Here is a 25954-nt window from a genome sequence, read left to right as displayed (position 1 = left end):
TTTAAACTTTCATGTTTGTTTATTTATTTTTGGTTTGTGATTCATCGGCATATCGTGTTCCTTTCCACGGGGCCACAAAGTGCCAATGTTTTGACCACAGAAATGCATCTGACCTGTTTGTGTCACCCTTGTTTATGAAATGCCGTTTCAAATGGATGAAAAAAAAAGAGGTGCTGCTGGTTTGCGCTGGGGACAGTCAACACAAACGCCAGCAGCGGCAACGGCGATTCACCGTGAAGGGTCAGACAGAGTGCAAGTCAAAGCACTGAGCCTCAAACACTTACTCTACCTGTACTCTACCTGTAAAGGAAGTGCACCCTAAAAGGCAGGAACACAAGCTGGAGATGGCCTAACTGCACATACAGATTAAATATATATATTTTAATATCCTCCTGCTCTGCTAGGTGGAATAGACCTACTCTCAGTATTGGTAGATGATAACAGCACATAGACAAACAACCTTCCTTTCCAGATTCATAAATATACAGAATTACACGGACCCCGACACACACAGTGACTGTAATTAAGTCCACTGGTCACTGCCCTGCACTCAAGTCAATCGAACCCTCAACCCTCGCCTTTGTTAAGAGCATTTTTAAGAAAATGACCCTGTGCCCTCAGCGAAAGCACCGAGATAACTTTTCTGGGGAGTAGCTTGAAAACGCAAAACCACCAAGAGAAAAGAAAAAAAACAGGAAAATTATCAGCTGGAAACGGAAGTAAATGACACATGCAGAGTAGAACGTTAGCTTTAAAATCGAATATTAGCATTAGAATAATCACACCGTATCAGTTCAGAGATTGGAAACAAGGCTAAAACAAAAGCTAGTCGGGAATAAAAGGACCCAGTCACGTCCGATTGATGATTTTATTTTTCCATTGCATTTGCATTGTCCGAATTCGAAAGCCAGATAATGATTATCGCCTCATTACGAGCTGGCCAGAAAGTCTCTCGCCATGCGCTAGTTAGTTTCTGCGGTCCAGTCTCTGTCCTGTTGTGTCCACAGAGCCTCTGCATTTACGGTAAACACAGCCAGCATCCTCCACCTGACCTGAGCAGTCAAACAGAAACCACCAGACGCGTTCCCTCCAAAAGCAACCGAATCGTAAATGTGAAAAAAAAAAAAAAAAAAAATGCCGATTCATTCTCACTGAGAAACTGTTTTTGCTCACTGAAGGAAGTTTTCATAATCTGTAGAGCTAATGGTTATGTATATTCAGACAGAGGTGTAAACACTTAGGCCCGATATAAAGACCGTTAACGAGTGCAAAACCTTTCAGCGCCTGCAAAAACGAATAATACAACCAAAGATTGGTGCAAAACAAACACCGTGACCAATCAATGCAAATGTCATTGGTTCTGTGTGCACTAAACGATTTTGCATATGCTGGAGGTCTTAGTAAATCAGGTCCTTAGTGTATATGCAACACTGGTATACCAGACAGTACTCAAAGCATTAGATACTCCTCAATGCTCTGATGACTTTTTCTAAATGAAAAGTTTTTTTTGTTTATTTGTCACTGAACAGTTCAAACTGAAATATTTTTCTTTATTTTCCAGGCCTATATATATATGTCTCCCAGGCACAACTTCCACAATACATTTACAAAATACAACTCCTACAAGGCACCCTCTAAATGTGCAAAATTCCACTATCAGTAAGGAAAGTTGAGACAGCGTTTGTGCAAAAGCCACACAAACATTTACTCTCACGGACGTTTAGTCAAAAAGGTAGAGTCCCTTTAGTGAGTCCACAAAGACTTGTTTGTCCTCATCAATCTTTAGTAAATAACCCGACTCTTGTGATGACACTAAACCTGTGCACACACTGATTTGAGTGACAGCTAGGCGCAAGTGACCCAAAGTCAAGCCAAAACATTTCTACTCCATGCAAGATGCACCTCTGTAAAAAAAAAAAAAAACGCACTTTGATCAAAGGCCTAAGTGCTGCAACAAGCAGGACTGCCGGAAGACTGAAGAGGACATCTCCAGTGGTGTGAGAGAGGAGGCGCCAACAGGCAGCGATGGGCAGGTCGCCGTGCCGACGGACACCCGCGCCATCCTTCGGTGACCCTGACCGCTAATTACGCGTCGCCGCGGCGACGTTTCCGCCGCCGGCACCAGCATGTTCAGTCAGTGTGTGTATGTGTGTGTGTGTGTGCAGACAAGCGTGCTGGCTGCACGCACGCCAGCCGGCTATGAAAACCGACTCCTCGACAGTCCGCCTGCAACACACCGTTCAGTTTAACAATGAGTTTAAAATGGAGCGGCAGGAGAATGAATCTTAAATGTACAAGCAAAGCAGGCTCAATATCAGCAAAAGCGGAGATTCACGCACAAGATCACAAAATAACCAAAAACATTCCAATGTCACGTGACCCATAGTTGGCCCATCCAGAGGTTCCAGCTGATGCAAGTCATGGCCAGTAAGTATTACAGTTGGTAAACCTGTATTTTTGTTTCCTCCTGTTAATGGCACAAGCTCACCAGAGAAAAACACTGTAATTCGCTTTATTGTTACTTGGTAGAAAACTGGTGACTTACAATATTTACGTTTTTACCCTCGGCAATCAAAATTCCTCAACATCCGGTGCATTTTACGATTCTGGAGAACTTCGTGAGTCACAGTCGCCTCCCCACTATGAGTCATACACCACAGGAGCCCTGCTCTGCTCGTCATCACCATGGCCTTGGAGCCACCGTCACTGCGCCACTACAAGTAATCAATCTCGGCCGTCTCAAGGTGCCTTGTGACAATGTCCAGGATGACCTTCTCGTTAGATGGGTCCTTCAAGTAGAAGTGAGGACCTGGAAGCATTTTCACCGTGAATTCTCCTCTTGTCACGTGTCTCCACGCTGGAGGAAAAAAAAAAAGAAGAGAGATCAGTGAGACACGCGAAGCCAGGCTCCTGCTTCACAATCTTCAGTGATCCCCACAGCAGGGAAAACAGGGAAACGAAAGATAATTTTAAACACGTGCGCAAAGGTTGAGTAGATTATTGATTTATGGCTTTTTACCAGTGAAGAGTGAAGTTCATTAACAGGCTTTCTGAGCTTCCTCACATTATAATGCACAAACAAATGATAAGAAGCACTGTAAAATCCCTCTAAATTCCCCATTTACAACAGAATTCACTGTGAAGTCATGAGGAAGTGACCTTATTTTTTGTTTTTTTGTTTGTACCTTGCAAATCGTGGGGAATGTCTTCCTTTCCATCAAAACAGGTAACGTGACAGGACAAGAACGGGCTGTCAGGCTTGGAGCACCTTGGTACCAAACAGATCGATTACTTACACTTTGGTGTAATTTTAGATGCCGACCTAAATTTTAAAAAGCACACACTGACAAGGTAACCAAGACTGCATTTTTCACCTGAGAAACACAGCCAAAGTAAGACTTAAAAAAAAAAAAGATACATGCTTTTATTGCAAGCTAGTTGGATTACTGTCATGCGCTTTTTAACCGGCTGGCCCAAGAAGTCAATGGCCAAACTCCAATATATTCTGAATGCTGCTGCTAGAATTTTATTGCAAAGCAAGAAAATAGAACATATTACACCTGTTCTTGCTGTTCTGCACTGGCTCCCCGTCTCTTTTAAAATTCTATTTTCACCACATGCAAAACTAATAACACAACCAATGATTGGAGCAAAACAAAAGCCATGACCAATCATTGATCGCGTTACTGGATTTGCGCGAGCTAAAAGAATTTGTATCACGAACAGGTCAATATTATCGCCGTGGCGATAAGGCAGTCTCTACACTCACTGGTAGTTCTCCACCACGTGGAGGTCGGCCTTCAGGACGGGCAAGAAGAGCTTCAAGATTTCGGGGTTGGCGAGTATTTCGGGGGGGGTTCCCCCCATGGTGGTGATCCAGTGGAGGAAATCCTCATCCGACAGCCCGCTTCTGTTCGGGGCGTTCTTCCGAGTCTCGGACTGAGGGGAGAGAGGGGGAGAGAATCAACAAAAAAAAATGGATTTAAAATGTCAGCATCTTTCATCATAACCTGCACCAAGTCAACAGTCTATCTGTGTACTTGCATTTATATTAATGAAACATATCTATTGGCTTCCATCCATCCATCCACCCATTCTCTAACCGCTTAGTCCAGGTCAGGCTCGCGGTGGCTTACTATTAGCTAACTACTCTGAATTAATGAATTAATAACATTTGGAACAGTCTTTCGTTTTTATTTTTTACAAACTACTAAACTTGACCTACGGGCCAAAATCACCTAGATTCTGCAGAGCAGACAGCTGTTGCGAAAGCAAATCGCGTGGGCTGCAGTGTTGGGCCTGGTCATGTTGGCTCATCTCCGGAAACCACACTCTAGCCTCACAGTAGGTTCCATTTCAAAAGATGAACCAAGACTTTCTTCTCAACCAAAAACTTCCCCCTTCTGCACGACATGTTTCATTCTCCTAGGTGAGGCAAGAAAATGTCGCTCTACCACGTTTTTTTCTGAGGTTTAACAATGCCAAATATTTTTCTTACACACCAAACACCATTACACAAGGTAAAAAAAAAGAAGAAAATTTCCACATTGGTATGAATTTGCATGGAGCCCCCTCACTCAAAGAAGTCTCAAAATCATAATGATTTAATGTCATGAGATTTTTCATCAAAGATGATAGTCTTAGGTTAGGTCAGAGTAATGTTCACTGCGTGAACTGGACTTTGTGTTCATGGCTATGAATAACTGTACAAAATGAGTAGTGTACCATATCGGACCTGTGTTTTGTAGTTGATCCAATGACCTTTGCTATGCACTTTTGTACGTCGCTTTGGATGAAAGCGTCTGCCAAATAAATGTAACGTAATGCACCGTAACATCTGTGGGTCTCAGATAAGCGGAAGTAAGGAGTAAGGAGCTGGTCTTGTAACCTAAAGGTAACCGGTTTGAATCCCAGGTAGGGCACTGCTGTTGTACTGCTTCAGTACATATCCAGCTGTATGAATAGATGCAATGCAAATGGCAATGGATAAGAGCGTCTGCTAAACGCCCATATAAGGAATATCCGGTTATGGCAGCGGAACCGCGCAAATTAGCAGTCTTCCACAGAGGAGTTCAGAGACGTCAGTGAACGCACAAACATCCAGTAGGAAACGGGATGCCATTCCCCTGGAGTCTGAGCGAGGGTGTGGTCAGCGGCCTCAGCTGGAGGCCTTCCTCCTTCCCCTGTGACGGGCTAGCTGCGCGTTGGATGCTGGACGGGCTAGTCGTTCGTCCCGCGTGGCGGCGGCGCCCTCTCACTCACGTAAGGGGCCGAGGCACCGGAGAGGAAGAGGTGCGCCGGCTCCAGGTTGTGCACCCTTTTCAGGCGTTCGGCCGTGGCGTAACAGGCCAAGGATCCAAAGCTGCAGGGAGAGACCAATCAAAGGCCGGCAGTCAGGATGAGCGGTGGCAGAGTGAAGCTTCACAGACCGCCTCATAGGTGGAACGAGCTGTCAATCATTCACCTCATCCAATCAAATTTTGGTCTATAGAGCAGGGCTCTCTGGCTGCATCCTGAGTGCATCCAAAACCAGCAGACACAGCGGCCCTCCAGGAGTTCAGTTTGAGATCCCTGCTCTAGAGCAAAATGCAACGATTGGCTCAAATCATACAAGCGACTCGATTGGACGGATTGCTCTGCCCGTTGTCAAGTTCCGTGATGGCACCTCACGATTCTTTCATTTGCAGTCAGGAGTGAGAACACGCAACACCACACTGGGGGAAAACGAGGACCCAACCACAGCCGTTAATGATCAAGATACAAATTACTGCAGGAACATTCCGTATAAACCCCGCCTCCTCCGCAGCCGTCGCCCCTCCCGTACCTGTGACCGAACAGGGCGAAGGGCTTCTCCCGAAGCTCGGGCAGCAGCGCGCCGATGACCTCATCCACGATCTGCTCCATGCTCTTGCAGAAAGGCTCCTTCGCCCTGCTCTCTCTCCCAGCCAGCTTGACCGCATAAACTGGGAACAGCAGAGGGGCGGTACACATGAAAGCTACAAATGTCCATTTGAACAACGACAACCTTCTGGCCCAAAACTCTAGCTGCCTCAAAATATTTTGTGATTGAGGGCTTAAACTCTGCGCAGGCACAGCGTACCTGATGCATCTAAGCACCAGCCGAACCAGGAAGCGTGAAACTCTCCAAGCAAAGAAAGCTAGGGATGGTCTCAACGTCACAGCTAACACAGAATACACTTTTAAAAAGGCCATGCAGCGTTTCTCTCCTTGAGAACGTTGTACGGTTTTGCTCTGAGGAGGGACATTTTAGAGCTGGTATACAAAAGCCTCATCGAAAGTGTTCTGACCTTTGACCTATCACCTTGGGATGGTAACCACGAGGCCAAGAACAGAAGAAGACCGGCGAGGATTGTAAGCACGGGCAGCAAAATTATAGGGAAGCCACGGAGACAAGATCCATGTCCGAGATCTATATGCTCCAGAACAGGGGCAGGGCTGAAAACATTATAAACAGCCGCCATACATCTCATCTCTCTTAATCCAGAATGCTAACAGTCACGGTATGCGTTTCCAAAATAAGCTTGCCCAACATGCACCACCAGTGGGAATCAACCCTGGAAAAATTGTCAGTTGTTATTCCTGTTACTCTTACATTTGGAATAAAATACAGAGAACTTTAAATCTAAACTTGCTTCTGTCATTTCATCAGGTCAGACTCTAATCTCTGAGCATTTTAAATCTGAGTGTAACTGTTTTTCTTTTTTAATTTAATTTTTTTTTTTAAAGGTTTACCATTTCCTATTTTTAATTTTGAATTAGTTACTAATTCAGTTACTAATTTCCAATTTTTTTATAGACAATATTTAACGTTTTTAAAGTCTAATTTATCACACTGTTTTAATATTTGTTTTACTGATTGTCTGTAATACAACGGCATTGTAAATGAGGATTCTTCCTCAATGGTTTCTTCAGAAATAATACGTTTGGCATGTTCTCCTCTGGGAGGCGCTGTAGAGCCGCAAAAAAACATATTTTCGAAGTATTTAATTCCGCATGCCATCGCTTTGATGAATCCTTAATGTTTTGAAATATTATTATCTCTGTTGAGGCTCTGTTGTGTCATGTTATCGGTGTGGGTTGTTTGTGGCCAGTGTTTTCTGAACATAGGCCTATATTGTCTCCAGTGTTATTGTGTGAGATGGCCTGTATTGTGTGACAGCTTGTTTTTACTGCAACTATGGCGAAGCCAAAGGCAAATTTCCACAAAAGTGGACAATACAATATTTATATATCTACCTATCAGGTACATAAATACTACTTCACCCTCTGTTGCCTCTGTCTCAGTCCCTGGCTGGTCTAGGCTACTTTTTACTAGACACAGATAATTGGGCCTCGGGACTTATCTCTGGCCCCAAAGACGTAACAATTAGGTAACGGGACACACAACACCAGTGGTTTCCGATATGAAATGCGTCAAACCTTCGATGGAGCTGGGGACGAGCTTTCCCCAGCGCGCGTAATGAATAGAACCTCCGCCGGCCCACGGGAAGCACAACAGCCTCACGCTCGCGTCGGGGTTCCGCTGGAAACAATTTATCACTTTTTCCATTCTAGAAAAGAAAGTCATCCATTAAAAAATGTATCTGAAACTCACAAGGGCTACTCGGTACACTAGGAAGTTGCTTGACTATTTTGATAAATGCCAGATAATACAAAGAACTGTATTCTTTGGACTATATTTCTGTTATGCATTTTCAAAGCGGCACAATGCATAGTTTCTGTATATTCTATATATGGAATTCACCACCACGAGTTTGCAGCTGAAAATGACCCTAGTCATAAATATACATTTCTTTTTTGATTTCATGTGAATAGACAGGGGTATTACAGAGCTTCTGGATAATGGTACACGAAACTCACACAGCTTCAAAATATACAGCACTTGCATGGCAACTAGCTGTGTTCAAGGGAGAGCTTGCAAAAAGTTATTTGTTTTGAAACGGCAAAGCTAATTATAATCCCTTCAGAAAGACAAAACTATAAACAATTTATCCTTCATTTATCCTACTTATTGGACTTTGGGCTGAACATATAAAAATGTGTATTTCTGCAAAAGCCTTCCTACACATAGCCTACCTCTCAACTCAACAGGAATGTATTTTCTAGCATTACGCAGGGCAGCCTCAGTGCAATAAACCGTCTCTGTCATGTCCAGATTTCAAAAGGCGCATAAAGAGCATGAAAACCACGCTAAGCTGTTCAGTGCAGTTCTCTGCGCAGGTTAACATTCATTACAAAATGAACACCCTCATTGTTCTTCAGTTCTTGTTCACCTGGAAATTTTGATCACGTTCGGTTTCCCTGCAGCTTCCTCGTTGCCATTCTTTGCCCGCTCTCTTCCGGTTGTGGGCGTATACTGAACACAAGCAGTGTGCTACGTAACCACACGCACATGTCCTACGCCTTCTCGCGGTGAGTTACTTCAAATAATTTCAGAAACATTGGGCAGCATTGCTTTATAATACGTATTATTTAAGTTGTGTGAACTAAGACGGCCAATATTGTTTATTGTAACTTGGCCTGATTTTGATGTCAATACTTTTAATGGCAGGCCTAGATTTTGTGAGTTAAAATAAATTACTTACAGGCAGTGCGTGTGAGTAACTTGACAGTTTTGCTCATTGAAAACGTGTTTTTCTTCTGATATCATTCAGAACACAAGATTCCCGCTACCCCTTCTTAAATTACGCGGGTGTGGATCCCAGGTGGTACGCTCTAAAATCAAGTGTGAGTGTTTTTTTCTCAGCGTCAGCGACTCCGAATCACGATTATACGGACTCCCCCTAGGCGCTCTGTGATAGGAGAGAAAAATAATTTCAACGGGGAAATTCGGATTGAGGGTACAGATTTTTAAAACCGAGCATACGGAGTGCACGACTGAGGGTACGAATTTTTAAAGGTCATAGAAATATTTTTTTTTCACCTGGGATGCCTCGGGGAGATCCGTACCATATCGCGCAGTTACAATGCGCCACATTTAAGGTATTGCGTCTTTAAGCTAACAGTAATTACTTGACATGTTCAACAATAACACCCATTACAATTTGCCCGGTAAATATTGAATTCCTTTATTTATAACTTCTTATAATATTTGTTTCAGTTAGACTGCATTATTTTTATGTATAGAACAATACATACAAGCTTGGCATGTAATTTCATAATTTTGCCAAAGCGAACAAAAAAATGTACAAATATGACACACGTTGTAAACTTAAAATATTTACGTACAATCAATCATTGGCAAAAAGAACCAGACTTTCAAATAGAACCGGAATACAGACTTTCCTTATATGTAAATATGATTTTCAATGGTCTACAACCGATGAATAAATCCTGGGTGCCCGACTGATGAGTTTTATATTTTATACTTAATGACAGAAACAAATCAGCGTACTGTACAACTGTACGGAAATTCAGGAAGGGGAAGGTTGAACGTAAGTGCTGGCAGGCCTTCATTTGGCCTGCACCGAGCTCCGATGGAAGAGCTCCAGGTCTGGGGGTCTGGCTGGGTGTGCCTGCAGGGCTCCCCCCCGTATGGGAGCCGTCTCTAGGGCCAGGTCCGTGTTCGCCAGGGGCCCCCCCACCAGGTGCACGGGGGTGCTCTCCACGGACAGCACACGGCCGCAGAAATGCTGCAACACACACACACACGCGCACGCACAAGCGCATACACACAACACACACAACACACACAGACACACACAGACAAACACCCCACACAGGCACACATACACACAACACACACGCACACACACACACACACACACACACACAGTCCTCTGCTCATGGGTGTGTCTTTATGGGAAACACTTCATGACCAGTATACATTAGTGTGGAAGAGCTGTGGGGATGCTGTGTCCCATCTTCTGCACCTGGCTACCTGGCATCTTCAGGTACTCTTACCTCCTGCTTTACAGGTATCAGGTCACAGCAGGCAATGCACAGATCCGCTCATTTACATACCAAAAATATTGATGTTTCCAACATAATAATATAAAGATGGACTCATCCATATTCTATAAACATAAATGAATCCATGTAGGCTCTGTGTTAAACTGATGCCCATCAACATACAGCGTTTACTTAAAGAAGGAATATGGCACAGACTTGGAAATAATTGACCATTATAAATAATTGACTGTTACCACCATCTTGTGTCCAATTAACACCAAGTAGTGTGTGTAGCTTATTGCCAGAGCCCTCTCCAGCAATACGTTATCACACTTAATTGGCAGTTATTATGCCACCTTATTTCCAGTTAACACTGCAATGTGCGTGGCACGCTCCCATTGTCCCAGCATGCCCACTAATTCGATTGGCAGGAAGAGTCAGAACTGTAAAAAGTAGAAAAATACTAGCAAACACAAAAATGTGTGCCTTTGCACCTTAAAATGAACCACTTGGTTCTAAGACAGCATACATTGTATACACTGGAAATGAATATATACTACATACACATGTATAAGCAGTATTTCAACACCTGGTATGCAAGCATGGTTTCAGTATATTATGATTAAATGCTACATGACTTACTGTTGTGTGTAGACCAGGTATCTGGGTAGAGTGAAAAAGTGAGTCCTCGTGCTTAACCTTTGACCTGGAAGACTGAATGGACTTTTCCTGAAGTTCTCTGGATTCCTGAAATGTGAATGGAAACAGTCGAAGACAAGTACTGTAAAACAAACGAACACCCTCAACAACCTTGGTTTCACTTCATGCCCGAAAATGCACGAAAATATTTTTAAAGTATGCTGTTGATGTAAGGCCATTTCTTATTGCTTTCATGCTTAAAGTGCAGCTCACCAGAGACTTCCAGCAGTGCCCCACAGCACTTCTCAAATGCACATGACCACAGTTTAACGGGAACTGACATGTTATTTGCATTTACCAAAGAACTAATAAAAAATATATAATAACAAAAATAAAAAATTTAATAAGTGATTACAATTCAGTTCACAACTACCGGGAAAAGCACGCACTCACCATTAACACCTTGTAGTCAGATGTCTTTGCCACATGATGTTCCCACGACTTTGCTACGAGCTCCTGCTGTCTGTGGTTGGAGCGTATCTGTGAGACACATGCAGGCATGCTCTGAAATCTGTCATTCTGCAGGGGTTACCACAGTGAGAATCACAGCCTTTAGCCATGGGGCGTATGGCGATGCTCAGTTGTTTTAAACACGAGCGTCCACAATTTAAAAACCACAATTTGGAATCTCCTGTAAAAAAAAAACTGCAGCCCCTTCTCACTGCTGCAACACCCTCTGTAAATTTGGGAAGGCCACACAGCGCCTGCATGCACAGCCTGACAGCTGTTCCCCCCAGTCTGCAGCCCAGCAGCTCAGGATCTCAGATACGCAGGCGCTGGGCCGGGAGCTCTAGGGGTGAGCAATGAGGGGACCCCTGCCAAGCAATGTGGGGACCCTCCTGCCCAGTTAAACCCTCTCTCCCTGGGTGTAGCTTGAGGGCAATTACGCACCACTCAGCAAGTCTGCCAACCAACGCTGCCACTGGCACAGGCACAGGCCTGGTCTGATTCAGCCGCAAGGCACCACTGCAGTGACTCAACCTGGAGCGCCACAAGGGGGCGCCGCCCAAAATCACATTATTAAGAGAACTGAAAAGGCACTTAAAAGTCACATTAAGGTCAGAAAAGACACGATGCCCTGCCCTGCTCTGACCCAGCTGCAGAGTTAATGGAAGCTCCACATGTGAGCAGTACCGGTTCCTCAGTACCGCTTCCCGTTGGGCAGTCACCTCCATGTACATGCGCTGCTCCTCGTGGATGTCCTGCCGCTTCTGGCTCTCCCTCAGTTCGGCCTGCTGCAGGGCCACCGTCCTGGCTGCCTCCTCTGCCATCTGCGCGATGGACTCCAGGGCCTCCCCGTCCGGAGTGACAGGTCTCACTCCCTCGGCCCTGAGCTCCCTGGCGATCTCGCCCCACACCTCCATAACCTGCCGACACAGGAGTTTCCTTAAAGCCCTGCTATCAGATCCCCTAAGCGACGCCAGTGTACCTGAACAATAATATTATAGACCCAGGTTGTGAAGTATTTCTTACAACTGCTACATACAGTATTTTGTTTGTCTGAGCACAAGAAGAAAACACAGATGAAAAGCTGAGAAGCTCCCAGCCAATCGAGGCGAGGTGAAAAGCTGTTGCTTTCTTTCTGTTTTGTCTTTGTTGTTTTAGTTTGTTGGTGTTAGTTTATTGCTTTTCCCTGGAACCCGTGAGGGGGAAGGGTGAAGGTGTTTTTTAAAATTTTTTCGTGTTGGTGTGGGTGCGCTCTATCCATGCGGCAGATTATTAATTTACCTTAAAATCCAAATATCTGCTCACGATAGAAAGAGTGACATAATCTTCAGTTTTTAATCCAGGCAAGTCCTCGAAACCTGAAGATAGTCATTCCGTCTCATTAATGACCAAAACATACAGTATCATTAATCACACTGGTAAATCACAGATAAATTCACAAAGCATACATCATAGCTTCACTTGCTGGAATAATGTCACATTAAGTGCCCCTGATATGCAAGCAATAATGAAATAATCCAAACGTAATCCAACTCAACACATGTAAACAGATTTGGTATGCAAAATAATTTCCCAAAACAACTAAACTGGAGGTTAATCTTATTTAATAATTTCATTCAAATTTCTTATATTTAATCTTTATTCAAATTTGGACTGAACTGCATTGAATAAGAGACTGTAAACTCCTCCTGGTATGCACTGTATAGATACAGCCTTCGATGACTGGAACAGCAAAATAATTATAATAAATGTTACTCTCACTGTGACCTGACTTTTTAGCTTTTTATTTTTATTTCCAGCACTTTTTCTACTTTTCCTCAGTTGAGTTTGTTTTTTCCAGTGCCCTCCTTCAGGAGAGCAGGTTCAACAGGGATGCTGGACCTCCTCTTATGAAGAGACCCTCGCCAAAGAAGTCACTTTTACACTCACCCATCTTGGAGAAAAGGGAAAAGATCTTTGACTGCAGGCTGTCTGATACGTCCATCACCACTGCAGTGGGCCTATCTGCAGGTAAGGGTTCCACCTGATCTGCACCCTGGTGACAACTGGTGGAATCTGTCATTGAAAAGCCAAATAAACAGAGTTTAAATGTTAGGTTAGGAGCAAGCTCCGCTGACTATGTTTGCTAAAGTCATGCAAAACTGCAGAGCTCCTGCTTGTACACATTCTTATAGAGAAGTTTGTGGTTACATTGTATACAAACAACATTATATTCTTGGTTGACCAGAATCTCCCCTTGGTTAGCCTGAATCTCCCCTTGGTTAGCCAGAATCTCCCCTCGGTTAGCCAGAATCTCCCCTTGGTGATGGCAGAGACCAGTTTTGCGCTGGACCCACCTGCAGTGGTCTCGTCCCGGTCGTGCCCTGCCCAAAGTTCCCCCTCCTCCTGCCTCCATAAGAGCAGCAGGAGGGCAGCTGCGGTCAGGCCCTTTGGGCTCCTCCAGGTGTGGACATGGGACAGGGTTTTGGGGTTGTCACACAGCTCCAGCAAGGTCCCCAGCACCACGCCCTGCATGTTTCCTGGACCCGACTGCGTCAAAACAAAAAAGAATATAATGTGAACTGGGACATACAAATAAAAAACAAATGCCCAGTGATGAAAAAGCCGAATATGCAGCATTATTGTACAGGACTTATTTAATAAAGTATGTGAATTTGCTATATGACCAAAAGTATCTGGACACCCCTTGGTCTGGGGCTGTTTCTCATGGTTTAGGCTAGGCCTTTTAGTTCCAGTGAAGGCAAATCTTAATGCTACAGCATACAGTGACATTCAAGACGATCTGTGCTTCCCCAACAGATCGGGGAAGGCCCTTTGTCGAGAACGGTGTGAAATACCTTGACTGGCTTCCACAGAGCCCTGACCTCAACCCCATCCTACACCTTTGGGATCAGTTGGAAAGCCAACAGCAAGCCAGGCCTAATCACCCAATCAGTGCCCAACCTCACATGCTCTTCTGGCTGAATGGAAGCAAATCCCTGCAGAAATGCTCCAACATCTACCATAAAACCTTCCCAGAAGAGTGGAGGTTGTTATAGCTGCAAAAGATGGACCAACTCCATATTAATGCCCATAATTTTGGATGAGATGTCAGGTGTTCACATACTTTTGGCCGTGTAGTGAATCTACGTTCGCACATTTTTAAATTGTACTCACGTGAAGCAAATCGAGCAGAAGAAAAACCCCCTCCTTTTCCAAGAATATGTCCTCTGTCGTGTCGCATCCAACAACGCAAGACCTTAAAATTGCAGCACCTCAACGTAAGAGGACATATTTAACAAATGTGCAAATCCAACACAATCCTCATGCCACATGCTTTGTGAAGCCAACTAACCAGACACAGTCCACAGTGGAGAGGATGAGCTTGTTGTGTCCCAGGCCACTGTAGAACTTTCCAGAGCTGGTCTTCAGGAAATGGGCCAGCATATCCACTCCACTTGACCCAAACAGCTCCTGTTGCAAGCATTTATTTAGCTCTGCAGTTTTACTCGTATTTTTTTATGCTCCACGTACCAGTATGACATCATTGAGCCTCAAAATAATGTGACTTAGCAGTTGTGAACAGTGAATTTCAGGGACACTGGTTCATATCTCCAGTAGGTCACTGCTATATGGCCTTGGAGACAATTTTTTTTTAGCATAAAATAACGTAACGTCATCGGCTTCTCACAACTGGCTACCCGTTATCCTGACGCGTTTTATTTGTGTCACATTCAAGGACTCTTACCTTCCTGTGAAGATCGTTCTCGCAAAGCACCGCCAGAGTTTGCTGAACGTCGGTCATGATTTCCACGGTGATCGCATCCTCGTCTTCGTCGCTTAATTCCAACTGCATTACAGTATCTACGAAAAAAGACACAAATACGCATCTGAAAATCAGTTATGCAGAAGTACGCTTCACGCCGATGAGGGAAGAGGGGGTTCCTCCGTCACTGCGGCTGTAATTAAAGCAATACCGTTGTTCTGAACACAGGTTGAAAAACAAAAAGATACTTCCCAGGCACATGCGGGACAGTGTTTTTAAAAAACGCGTTCGCCTCCGGCTGTTTTACCCAGAAGCTGGCCGATGGCCCCTTGGTCACAGAGGTCCTGGTTGATGGTTTCACTTCCCAGAGACGCCATGGCTCGCAAAACTCTCACGCAGCCGAGCATCTGGGCCTTTCTGTCGCCTGTCACTCCGTTTCCATGGCAACCGTCGCCCGTCTGGCCTGGAATTAAACATGGAACATGCGAATACCTTTTTCGACCCAGGGTATCAAACTTCTGAATGACTTATAGGTTAGTTGTACATTTTCCAGTGGCTCCGGGATTATAGTTGGTTATTTACTGGGAACATGTCAGGTTTAGCCGCAAATTCCGATTATCTGGCGTGAATTCCTTAAGGAAATAGTCGTTTCTTTACCATCGGTCTCTTTCCGCAGTGTCGGAACTTCCAACATTCTGCTGGGCTATTTTGATATACCTCTCAGATACCAATCCCTGACTCTGGTGGAAAATTCTATGAAATTAAATAGGCTTTTCTCTCAGTGTTTGGACTGTGCTAGTCAGGTCATTGTCCCATTAAGGGAAATTTGGTTGCAGACAGGTTTAAAAACAAGAACTATTCGTTCTGAGAAAGCCAGCATCATGTGACACAAGCACAAAAAAGTATAAGTACAAGAATCACTAAAAACATTAAAATGTTAGAAAAGGAATGTATATGAGTTATGGAACACAGTTGTAAACATTTTTATGGAGCTTTTCACGCGATAGTATTGTGACACTGCAGACAGAGCCTCGATATTAAAGGAGACCAGAGGACAGCGTAAATAAAACCGTAGTCTGGGAGGGCTCCAGGAGGGTGCATCCTAACCTTGCTTTGTGCACCAGTCCAGGAGCAGCAGGAGCAGAGTGTTCCCCTGGCAGGTCATGTAGTCCTCCGGCAGCAAGGGGGCGACAGAGAGCAGGGTGGCCAGGGCATGCAGCTGCAGCTCCCCCTGCTGGACAGGGCTCCAGCTGGGCAGGCCTGATCTCTCGCTAGGCTTCAAGTGGAGCAGCAGGGCCAGCAGAACCTGACCCTCTTTGAACAGCTATTGGACAGAGACCCATGTGACACAGAGAGTATGAGAACTAATAATAGCATTAATTTGAGTACAAATTTTAAATCGTATGTGTATAAAGACAAAGATGATCTCTTATTCTCATTAAGAGTTTAATTTTACTTCAGACAGTGAGCTGAAAGTAGATGTTAACTACTGATACAGTGACATATATAGAGGACTCAAACACACATATATAACTGACAGACATGCTGCTGTTTATATCAGAGCATATATATTTGAAAAATCCGTATCTGTCGGTGAGGAACAGCCTATATCTGTTAAGTTATGTTAAATAGCAAACAGGAAAAAAACTGAAACTGCACATACCTGCAAAGAGGATATGTCCTTTGACATGACAACGATGACATTCAACAGCAACCTCTTCATCTCAAAGTCTTCATAGTTAAAGGACAGCTTGAGATTGCGAACAAGTGGGTTGTGGCTCTTTACTAAGATAAAGAAATATCTTACTTTCAATCGCAGGAAAAATATTTTGTGGTTAAAAAATCAACTACGTCATTATTGACACACAATATCTGGTTAATAGAAATGAAATATTAACGCAATAACTCACTTTCAGGGAATGTAGCAAATAGGATGAGCTGCTTTGCCAAACCGCTCTCCTGATAAAGATGAGAAATACTGATGAATTGATTTGCTTGTGTCCTTCAGCCTTCGCACACAGCGGCAGTATACATTTTTTGTATAACAGACATAAGCAAACCAAAAATTGGACTTCCTTTACTTACAATCAATGGGGCGCTCGGATTGTCCGCAATCAGGGTTATTATCACGAGCAAGTCGTTCCGAAGCTGCTGGTCAAACTGCTGAAACCCATTCAGAATCTGGTGCAGCAGAGCGTCCTTCAGCGACCTAGAGAAGAATATCAATGAAGTCACACGTCTGACAGGTGGGGCAGTGTGGCGTAGTGGGTAAGGAACTGGGCTTGTAACCGAAAAGTCATAGGTTCGATTCCTGGGTAGGACACTGCCGTTGTACTCCTGAGCAAGGTACTTAACCCGAATTTCTTCAGTGTATATCCAGCTGTATAAATGGATACAATGTAAAAAATCCTGTACGTGTCACTCTGGATAAGAGCGTCTGCTAAATGCCTGTAATGTAATGTACTGACAGCAAGAGAAGAGATCTATTCAAAACCAAACCGAAACCATCGTTCCACGTTCTGCTCGTTTGCATAGCTACCCATTTTTGACGAAGAAATAAATAACACGCCTTATCATGGTGTATTTCAACGTTAAGGACAAACGTTGAATAAACGCAGGTCATAATCATGGGAGGCTTTCACGTTGAAGTGGGGGGTAAACCGCAATCAAGCTCACGTACTTATTTAATTCCCTTTTTTTTTTTACCAACAAAGTTAAGACGAGGAAGCAAGTCCGTACCCTCGGAGACACCGCGGGGCTCGGAAAAAGCCGATCCCTGGTGTGCAATCAACAGTGAAATGCTCACGAATGATTAGCACGAGCGGCTCTGAGCGTGTGTGTTTATACGCGGCTGTGCATGACCAGGCATGCAGGGGAGCGTGAATCACCGCAGCCTCTCGTCACAGGAACGGGGACAGGCACATTAAGCTGAGGGTGCTGTCACAGGGAAACCCCTCGCTGCAGAGAAACAAGGCCAGGATTCGATCGACTGACTTATTCGCCTTGCCCTGCTTGCCGAGTTTTCATTTGATCGCCAAAGCGGTCAAGCTGTGTTTGTGAAGAAAGCTGATCGTCACTGGAAGTTATTTGTAAGTCTCAGATAAACTCTGTGTTTATGAACCAGCGTTTCGGCAAGAGATGCCTTTGTCGGTTGCGGCCTGTCTCGTCACGATGAAAATCTTGGGTCTGAAGTAGCCTTTAACTTCAGTGAAAAAGAATCCATCCATCCATCCATCCAGCTTAATTTAAGACAACATGTTCAGCCCTCCACCGCAGTCCTGTGAACACCATAACCAGACGTGACATCCAAGCTCTCACCAGCGACGTCAATCTCCTGGATGGATTTATTATGATGTAAAGGCGCATTTCGTGGACAAAACAACAATCCGTGAGCGACAGGTTATTGACTTGATAACCTATAATTTTACGCTTCAGTAAAGTGAACTTCAGGTGCACATGTGCATTTTCATTTACTGAGTTACTTACAGGATACAGTCCCTGTAACAGAGTTACTTATAGGATGTAATAGGGTTACTCACAGGATGTAACAGGGTTACTCACAGGATGTAACAGGGCTACTTACAGGATGTAACAGGGCTACTTACTGGATGTAACAGGGCTACTTACAGGATGTAACATAGTTACTTACAGGATGTAACGGGGTTACTCACAGGACGCAGTCCATGTTGCTGAGCTGAGCGGTGGCCTCCTCTTTCCCGCCTTTCTCCAGCAGGTTCCAGAGGATCTCGGCGGAGCGGAAGAGCACCTGTCCCCCGGGGCCGGGCTCGTTCATGTGGCAGCAGATCTTGCTAGCGGCCTGGGCCTTCAGCATTTTACTGCAGCTCACCTCTGCAGCCGTATCAACGCAAAGCGCGGACGCTGTAACTTTACACCTGTAATACTGGCACGTCAATCACCCCCTGACCACGAACCAAATACACCTACCATAAACACCTGCTTTTATTTTAAGCTGAAAAGTTCTGTCTTAGCATGGAAAATGAGAGAAAGTTCCGTGGACCACACAAGTAAAAAGTGATAAAGCTACATTCTGAGGTTACATTCTGACTGATGTGCATTATCACAGTACTGCGGCTTTGCGAGCATGAGGAGGAGAAGGATCTTTTATGCTAGGCTTTAGCCCATTAGCGCCCTTAGCGTCAAAGCTCCGGAAAGTTCCGGCGCATCTCTGAGCGTGAGTGCGAGGCAGATACCGGAGGAGCTGGAGAGGGTCTGGAGGGTCCTGAGGACTTGCAGCCGGACCCCCAGCTGGTTCTCCAGCAGGGCCATGGACAGCACCAGAATCTCCGCCACCCCGCTCTGCTCCACCATCTGAGCCCGGAACCCGGCACTGATGGGGCAGAACCCTACCGAACGAAAAGAAAGAGGGCATTCGCAAGGGATTGTGGGTATTGAAGTGCTACAATATACAACACGGTGCACGATGGCAGACATTGCTAATTTTCTGAATAGCTCAAACTGCTGTCGACACTTTGTATTCGTGCGTTAGTTTACATGTTTTTGGGCTGCCTTATTTCATTTAGGAAAGCAGGGCACCGGTTAGCCTGGTGTACCAATCCATGTATACCTCAGCGATGCCTAAGGTAACCAGGCCAGGGTACAGGGTTAGAAGCAGAGGTGAACATTCCAGGGGTCAGAAAGTAAAAGTCCTGCCATGTATTGCATCCACCTCTGAACTCAGCCAGCTGATTTAGGTCTACCTCCTGGCTGAAGAATGGTGCTCATTAGCAAATCCAGGTGACTGGAACAAAATCCTGGGATGAACTTTTACTTTCTGAACCTGGACTGTCCACCTCTGGTTAGAAGACATTTAAAAAATGACAAAGTAATTCAAAATTTGAGGATTGACGTATACCTTCCGCATTTGCCTTGGATTTCTGGACCCCGAAGAAGGACGCAACGGAGGCACAAATCTGCAGTCGGACGTCGGTGCTGGGCACCCTCATCAGGTAACCTGAAACAGTCAGAGGCATTGGCTTCTCTGTTCGTCGTTGCCAGCGAATCAGAGAACACACGCTTGTCACGTGACTGCATATGTCACGTGACACTCGGCACTCTCATCAGGTAACCTGAAACGGTCAGAGGCATTGGCTTCTCTGTTCGTCGTTGCCAGCGAATCAGAGAACACACGCTCGTCACGTGACTGCATACCCATCTGAGAGAGGGACTCCCGCACCACCTGGGCGTAGTGCATCTCGTCGGAGGACTTCTCTTTCAGGAGCGGGAGCCTGCAGGCACAGCATGCACACCTCATAGCTTATACTGAGAGCAACACAGCACAGAGACAACAGAGAACTGCTCCTCATTAGCCAGAACCACAGACATCCTTATGCGATGTTCAACCTGGCTAACACAGTACAGAAATGCCTCCCTTTTGCTTTCTGTCATGCTGATCGCACTTTATAAATTACAAAAACTTGGCTTGCAAATATTTAAAATTTTATTTATTTAATTGTTCGATTTTCCCTTTCTTTTATTTTTGTTAGACTGATAGGATTTTATAATATAACTGATGTGCAGTACTTTAATGCCCATTAAGGGGGCTAATGTTGGAAATGAGCTTCGGCTATAAACAAATGTATGGCATTGCTATTGCAAATATTATTGCTAGTTGTCCCTTTTAAATAAATAAATAAATAAATAAAATGAAATGAAAACAGTATTTGTCTGCAGAGGTGGAAAATCCAGTTTCAAAAAGTAGTCCTCCCCAGTATTTTGTTCCAGTCACCAGGATTTGCTAGTTAGCACAATTCTTCAGCCAGGGGGTAGAGCTAATTACAAAAATCAGCTGGCTGAGTTTGTGGGTGGAAAAAAACACATGGCAGGACTTTTACTTTCTGACCCCTGGACTTTCCATCTCTGTCTGATAACAAAAGGAGATGATTTGAAAAAAGTCACGCACAATTTGTGTGGATTATTGACATGAACTTATTTAGCCTCTAGAGGGCAGGCCAATTATAGGCCACACCCGAGTTAAAATATGACTGATAAACTGGCTTACCCGCATATCTTCAGTATGTCGCACATTACCACGGCGTACTGTGAGTGATCTTCAGCCTTCTCTACGCACAGGTTTAGAATCTTGAAAACATCAGCTATTTCTTTGAGAAGCTTCAGAATAACCAGGTTAAGGGAAGAAAAGGCTGTTTTCTTCAACAGGGCACATAATAAATACAGTATCCTTCGTGCTGGACATTAAGGCTTCTGTACGGACCGTTTCACTGCTATTAATCCGTCTCAGAGCTACAATGCTGAAATATTACACACTTTTTTCATTCTTAATTATTTTTATTGGTCAGTTTACAAATTAGCACTACTTAACTGTGAATAATCTCCTCCTAAACCAACCGGCAATGGTGTCATTTCAGTTTCCCAAAATGAATTACTATTTTTCTATGAAAATGAAACAGTGAATTTGTGATTTGCAAGAAACACTAAAATAAACAAAGGCGCTTGACAGGATAATTCAATCTTTGCAACAAGCTTTAAAGTTTCTCAGTAAAATAAATCACAGATAAAGCTAAGTCTCCATAGGCATATTGTGATTTTCTCGACAGAGAATGCTGACAGAATTGCTGAACACAAACCTCACTAGTAATGAGAGCCCAGGGAACTTCCGTAGTTCATACACCAGGGAACAGGCACTCACTAGACTCCTAACAACAAGCCTATTTTCAAAACACAACAAGGTACTTTGAAATAGTTGAGCAAACTGCCAATAAACTGTCCACGACTGACACGCATGTGTGTGGGGGGTACAAATGCATAACAAAATGAATATTAACAAATAATTTATGGATACAAAGCCATTCTGGTATCTTTTCACCATTTTCTTCAGGACAAAAAGATGTCTCTCTTCCAGAGTGCTCTGAAGAAAAGAAAAAACAAAACAAGGATTTATATCTTGTCGAAAATCGAATCCATTTTTAATCTATTCTGTTCTCCGTGTGCGACAAGCAAAGTCCACAACTCACTTGGAATCTCCATGTTTTATACAAATAAGGCTTCTGGGGCGTTAGTATATCAGGCATGTTGGAATGCCTTAAAGGTGTCAGAACTGCACCCTAACAACACCCCTAGTGAATGTGTGGACAAATTAAAACATTACTGTGTTATGTCTCATGACTCCCAACCAGATGGGGAAATCCGACAGACTTGTCATTTCCATGTGAACAGGGACAAATACGATATAAATATAAATTTGTCAACAGCCTTATGCATACAGACATATTCAAAGACAAAGTCCATCTGTTGTCCCTGGGCCAGTAACACTAAAATTCATGCAGACAACAGAACAGAACAGTAATTAAGCATCTCGAGCAGATTATACATCGTTATACATCAAGGTTAAAACATAAACAACCATAACCCCATTATTAGACAGGACAAGAGAAAATATAGCAGTGGACTTAACGTTGCCTTAACGTTTTCAGAGCGCCAGTTCCTCGTTTGTTACCACTTTCAAACCAGAACTTCCCAGATTGAAATACGTTGAAAATACATCCGTGAAAAAACTGAAATTGTTTTCACAGGTAACCGTGTGCGTCGCGACTAAATTACGAGATGACAGCGTTTTTACAACTTCCGCGCAATCCATGAAGCACGTTTGAAATTGCATTTGAACGGCTGAATACAACACAAAATAGAAACGCAATTTTAACTAGAAGATATTATATTTAAGTCGCACGTGTTCCCCCCCCTTCTATTCCAGGCATGGTGAACAGAGGCAGGGCTAAAAATATTTAAAATAAAAGTAACTGAAATCGCAAATGACATGCATATGAAACTACGGCTTTTCCTGTCTTCGTGTATAATAATAATAATAATAATAATAATAATAATAATAACAACAACAATAATAATAATAAACATTTATAAAACGGATTTACATAAATATTACTAACATTCTGCTTTAATCTACGAATTTACGCAAACATTCCCACTGCTCAATTGAAACAGTGCTTATACCATGCAGTTACATATATACTAGACCATGTGAAAATGCAGAAAATATCAAAATTCGTTTTAAGATATTTTATCAGACTAAAATAACATATTAAAGATATCAGTGTCAAGTAGCCTGATTTTGTAACTGACTTATAAGCAATAAGAATTTCAGGATGCCTTTAGGTAATAAGATTGAATTTACATGAGAGTTGGCATACATTTGTCTGTAGTAGAAACTTGAACGTCATATTTTCACAGAAAACTGTCTGTCTTTGAAACCTAATAAGATACTTAGCCTGAAAATTATTTAATTTGGCTGTTGATCACTTACTGAAAATGGATCCTCCAAAATCTGTAACACACGGCTGAGATCCACGGGTCCAGCCATTGGAGCAAACCCCTGATGAAAACAAGAAATTGACAGAACGTGACAGGTAATTTTTAGAGCCAATATTTAGTCACATATACTAGCTGATAACATGGAGTCTTGCTACTAGATAATAATATCCATTATTATCTAGTATACTATAAAGTTACCGTGCGGATTTTTACATCTTTGGTGGTGTATTTGACCGCGGGAATCACTGGTCTAACAATTTTCCCTTTTGACCCTTTGGCACATAACTTTAAACCCTTTGCTTCCAAAGCAAGCATTTATTAAACAACTTGAATATCTACTTGTCTAATAATAAGTATCGATCAAATCGTATTAACCCCAGATAGTTTTCATTACCGCTACAACAGAAGTGAAATTCTCCACAAAATCAACAATCCTGGAAAAGCATTTCGTCTTCACGCGTTGCGGTTGCTGTGGTTACCCAAAGACAGCTACGGAAAGAGGAAGGAGACAAACAATGCAAAGTTAAAAGCAAACGGAAAAACACCAGGGACATAATTACTCCTCCACCTCCTTCCCACCTCTCAACGTCCCACTTTGCAAAATTATTGGATAGACTTCCAATAATTTGTTTAAATGTAATTAAAGCCAAAGGAAGCTATGTTGAGGAGTCGTGTCTAATTAAAATAAATCTTTTTGTGTTATTGTAGGTAGAAATTGCAAAAAAAAAGTTTTTCTGTGGTTTTTTATTCAATAAATTCACATAATTAACTGAATTCATCTCTACCTGAAGGTTTATTTATTTATTTATTTATTTATTTTTAACCAGAGGTGGCCTATTACATTTGGCCTATACAAAATGTGGATGGATGAGACCAAGATTTGCTTGTATCAGAGCGATGGCAAGAGCAAAATGAGGAGGCCAAAATGAATTGTCCAAGATCGGAAGAAACAGTACAGAGGCAAATCAAGAAAAAAATAAAGTCTTTGTCCCAAACATTATGGAGCTCCTTCGATCATTTCCAGTGTAATTGTATAAAAGTGTCACAATGGTGTTTCAATAACCTGGAAAACAGACATGGGGGTACAGTATAGAATTTGACTGCAAGCATCTGGAGTGCATGGACTGCCTGACTTTACAAATGATATAGACAGCTGCTTTGAAAGCGGACCTTAAACTCAACTGGAAAGTTAAATCTAACAAAGTAAGTGTTGTGATACTTTTATGGGAATTTTGTGAGAGTAGACAGGTGAGGTAGACCCCACCTCCAGACATAGCAGATGTATATTGGTGGCCATTATCTGGCTCTCTTTGGTCTGGTGAAAGTCTTTCCGTCCCTCTCCAGCATCAGTTGAAATAGTGCGCTGTCCAAGGTTCTGAACTCAATGCTGCCAAATTCCAAACTACGACTGATCCTTTGACACTATTTCTCTCTATAACTCCCCCCCCCCCCCCCCCCCCCCTCTCTCTCTCTCTCTCCCCCCATTCTCTTTCTGTCTCTGTCTCTCTTTGACATAATCATCATGACGGACGGAGCAGTTCCGGCGAATGTATGTATGTAGGTATTACAAACATCATCAGTTTTTCATAGCTCCCCCTTCACATGAAAAATATGTCGTGAATCTTTAAAAGTGTTTCGAAGGGAAAAAGTAAGCTATGGAAGGGCAATCATAACTCAGAAAGACGCCTCATGATTCAGTCATATAAGAAGAACCACACAAAACCCGGGATTGCTAATGCAAGAGGAAATCAGTTGAACGTAAACAACTAGCGGGGATTAAATAATTCAGTGTAATTGCAGTCACCATATGCAATTGTTCACAGAACAACTGGGCCTGAATTGCACCGTATTATTCCACGTCACCGTATTCCAGATGCCGCGTCTACTGAAATGTCATCATATCTGAGCAGATGTTGTTTAGCTCTGTGAGACACCGCATTGGGGAAAAAACTACAGATAACTGGAAAGTGTATAAAATGGCCCTCACAGGACGGTTATAAGAAAAAATATTCTTAAATTAACTGGAACATTCATTCGCAAAGAGATATTTCCTAATTTTCAGTTTGCGATCATAGCCCGTTCAAATGCTAACTATAGGTCGTAAGTAGGACGTTTCAAAGGTAAAACAATGGACACTTGTTACATAAATTATAAAAAGCAATGGGCAATTTACAGATTTGGTTAATTCGTTCATGTTAATTCATTGCCGCACTTCGGTAGTAAAATTCTTTGACGCAGTTGGTGGCGGTGAATGCTGCTCGTGCACGTGATTTCGGATGCCCACTAGAGGGGGCACGGTCTCTCACCGGAGTTCTGATTTGTGTGTTCGTAGCCAGTGTTTGAAGCATGCCAACAAACTTTCTCAAACCTCTGGCATTCGACCAGTCAACTAGCAGTCTAGCTTACGTAAAATTCTGATTAATAATAATTATACAATAACATATGGTATGATAAAAATAATTATTTTCATCAATACCATATATTGCCTATTTATTACCAATACAATGTTTTGTTTTGTTTTTATAGTGACCACCTTTTAAAGGAATATGTTCTTTCACCTGCAGTAGCTACACGTGCGTGGAAAAGGGATATAAACGTAACTGGCTAATGGAGCTTTCACAGTGTATTTACTGAGTGTCACTGTTTTGATACCACTATTCAGCATTTAAAGACTTTGCTAGTTATCCTTACGTCGACGAACCTTTGTCGGAACATGTTCTTAAAATAAATTAAAAAAATAAAATATATTATGACAATCCGACAAAATAAGTTTATTATCGTCGCCATGGCGTTATTTAATTCTAGCTGCTCTAATTGTAACAACGTGTGAGTCGTTGACTGTTAAAC

At 43.1% G+C, this 25954-nt stretch overlaps 2 protein-coding genes across 6 annotated transcripts; both read right to left on the bottom strand.

Annotated features, from left to right (window-relative positions):
• olah (oleoyl-ACP hydrolase) lies at positions 1–8396 on the bottom strand. Of its 4 annotated transcripts, none has more exons than XM_035430670.1 (7): positions 8295–8395; positions 7441–7571; positions 5825–5963; positions 5263–5362; positions 3770–3939; positions 3186–3268; positions 1–2857 (listed from the first exon to the last, which is right to left on the bottom strand). In XM_035430670.1, exons 2-7 carry the CDS (start codon positions 7568–7570, stop codon positions 2715–2717), a joined length of 765 nt encoding a protein of 254 aa, XP_035286561.1. In that variant the 5' UTR covers position 7571; positions 8295–8395; the 3' UTR covers positions 1–2714. The 4 variants fall into 4 exon arrangements, with proteins under 4 accessions (XP_035286561.1, XP_035286562.1, XP_035286563.1 ...); XM_035430671.1 differs by lacking the exon at positions 8295–8395 and adding an exon at positions 8098–8283; XM_035430672.1 differs by lacking the exon at positions 3186–3268 and having other exon boundaries at positions 8295–8396.
• Positions 8397–9073: 677 nt separating this feature from the next.
• On the bottom strand, positions 9074–23580 carry LOC118234257 (cilia- and flagella-associated protein 69-like). 2 transcript variants are annotated; one of them, XM_035430668.1, is made up of 23 exons: positions 23502–23580; positions 23100–23168; positions 21624–21689; positions 20823–20932; positions 19973–20049; positions 19677–19775; positions 19015–19167; positions 18475–18652; positions 16889–17012; positions 16714–16762; positions 16467–16588; positions 15911–16127; positions 15111–15266; positions 14786–14901; positions 14393–14511; positions 14215–14296; positions 13395–13587; positions 12988–13113; positions 12340–12416; positions 11781–11978; positions 11005–11091; positions 10555–10659; positions 9074–9653 (listed from the first exon to the last, which is right to left on the bottom strand). In XM_035430668.1, the coding sequence occupies exons 2-23, from the start codon at positions 23154–23156 to the stop codon at positions 9474–9476; spliced, it is 2691 nt and encodes an 896-aa protein (XP_035286559.1). In that variant the 5' UTR covers positions 23157–23168; positions 23502–23580; the 3' UTR covers positions 9074–9473. The 2 variants fall into 2 exon arrangements, with proteins under 2 accessions (XP_035286559.1, XP_035286558.1); XM_035430667.1 differs by having other exon boundaries at positions 23306–23569.
• Positions 23581–25954: the final 2374 nt, after the last annotated feature.

The sequence above is a fragment of the Anguilla anguilla genome, chromosome 8 (genome assembly GCF_013347855.1).
Source record: "Anguilla anguilla isolate fAngAng1 chromosome 8, fAngAng1.pri, whole genome shotgun sequence".
NCBI classification, from domain to species: Eukaryota; Metazoa; Chordata; class Actinopteri; order Anguilliformes; family Anguillidae; genus Anguilla; species Anguilla anguilla.
Note: the sequence above shows the minus strand (reverse complement) of the source record. Positions and strands in the feature narration are given on the sequence as shown.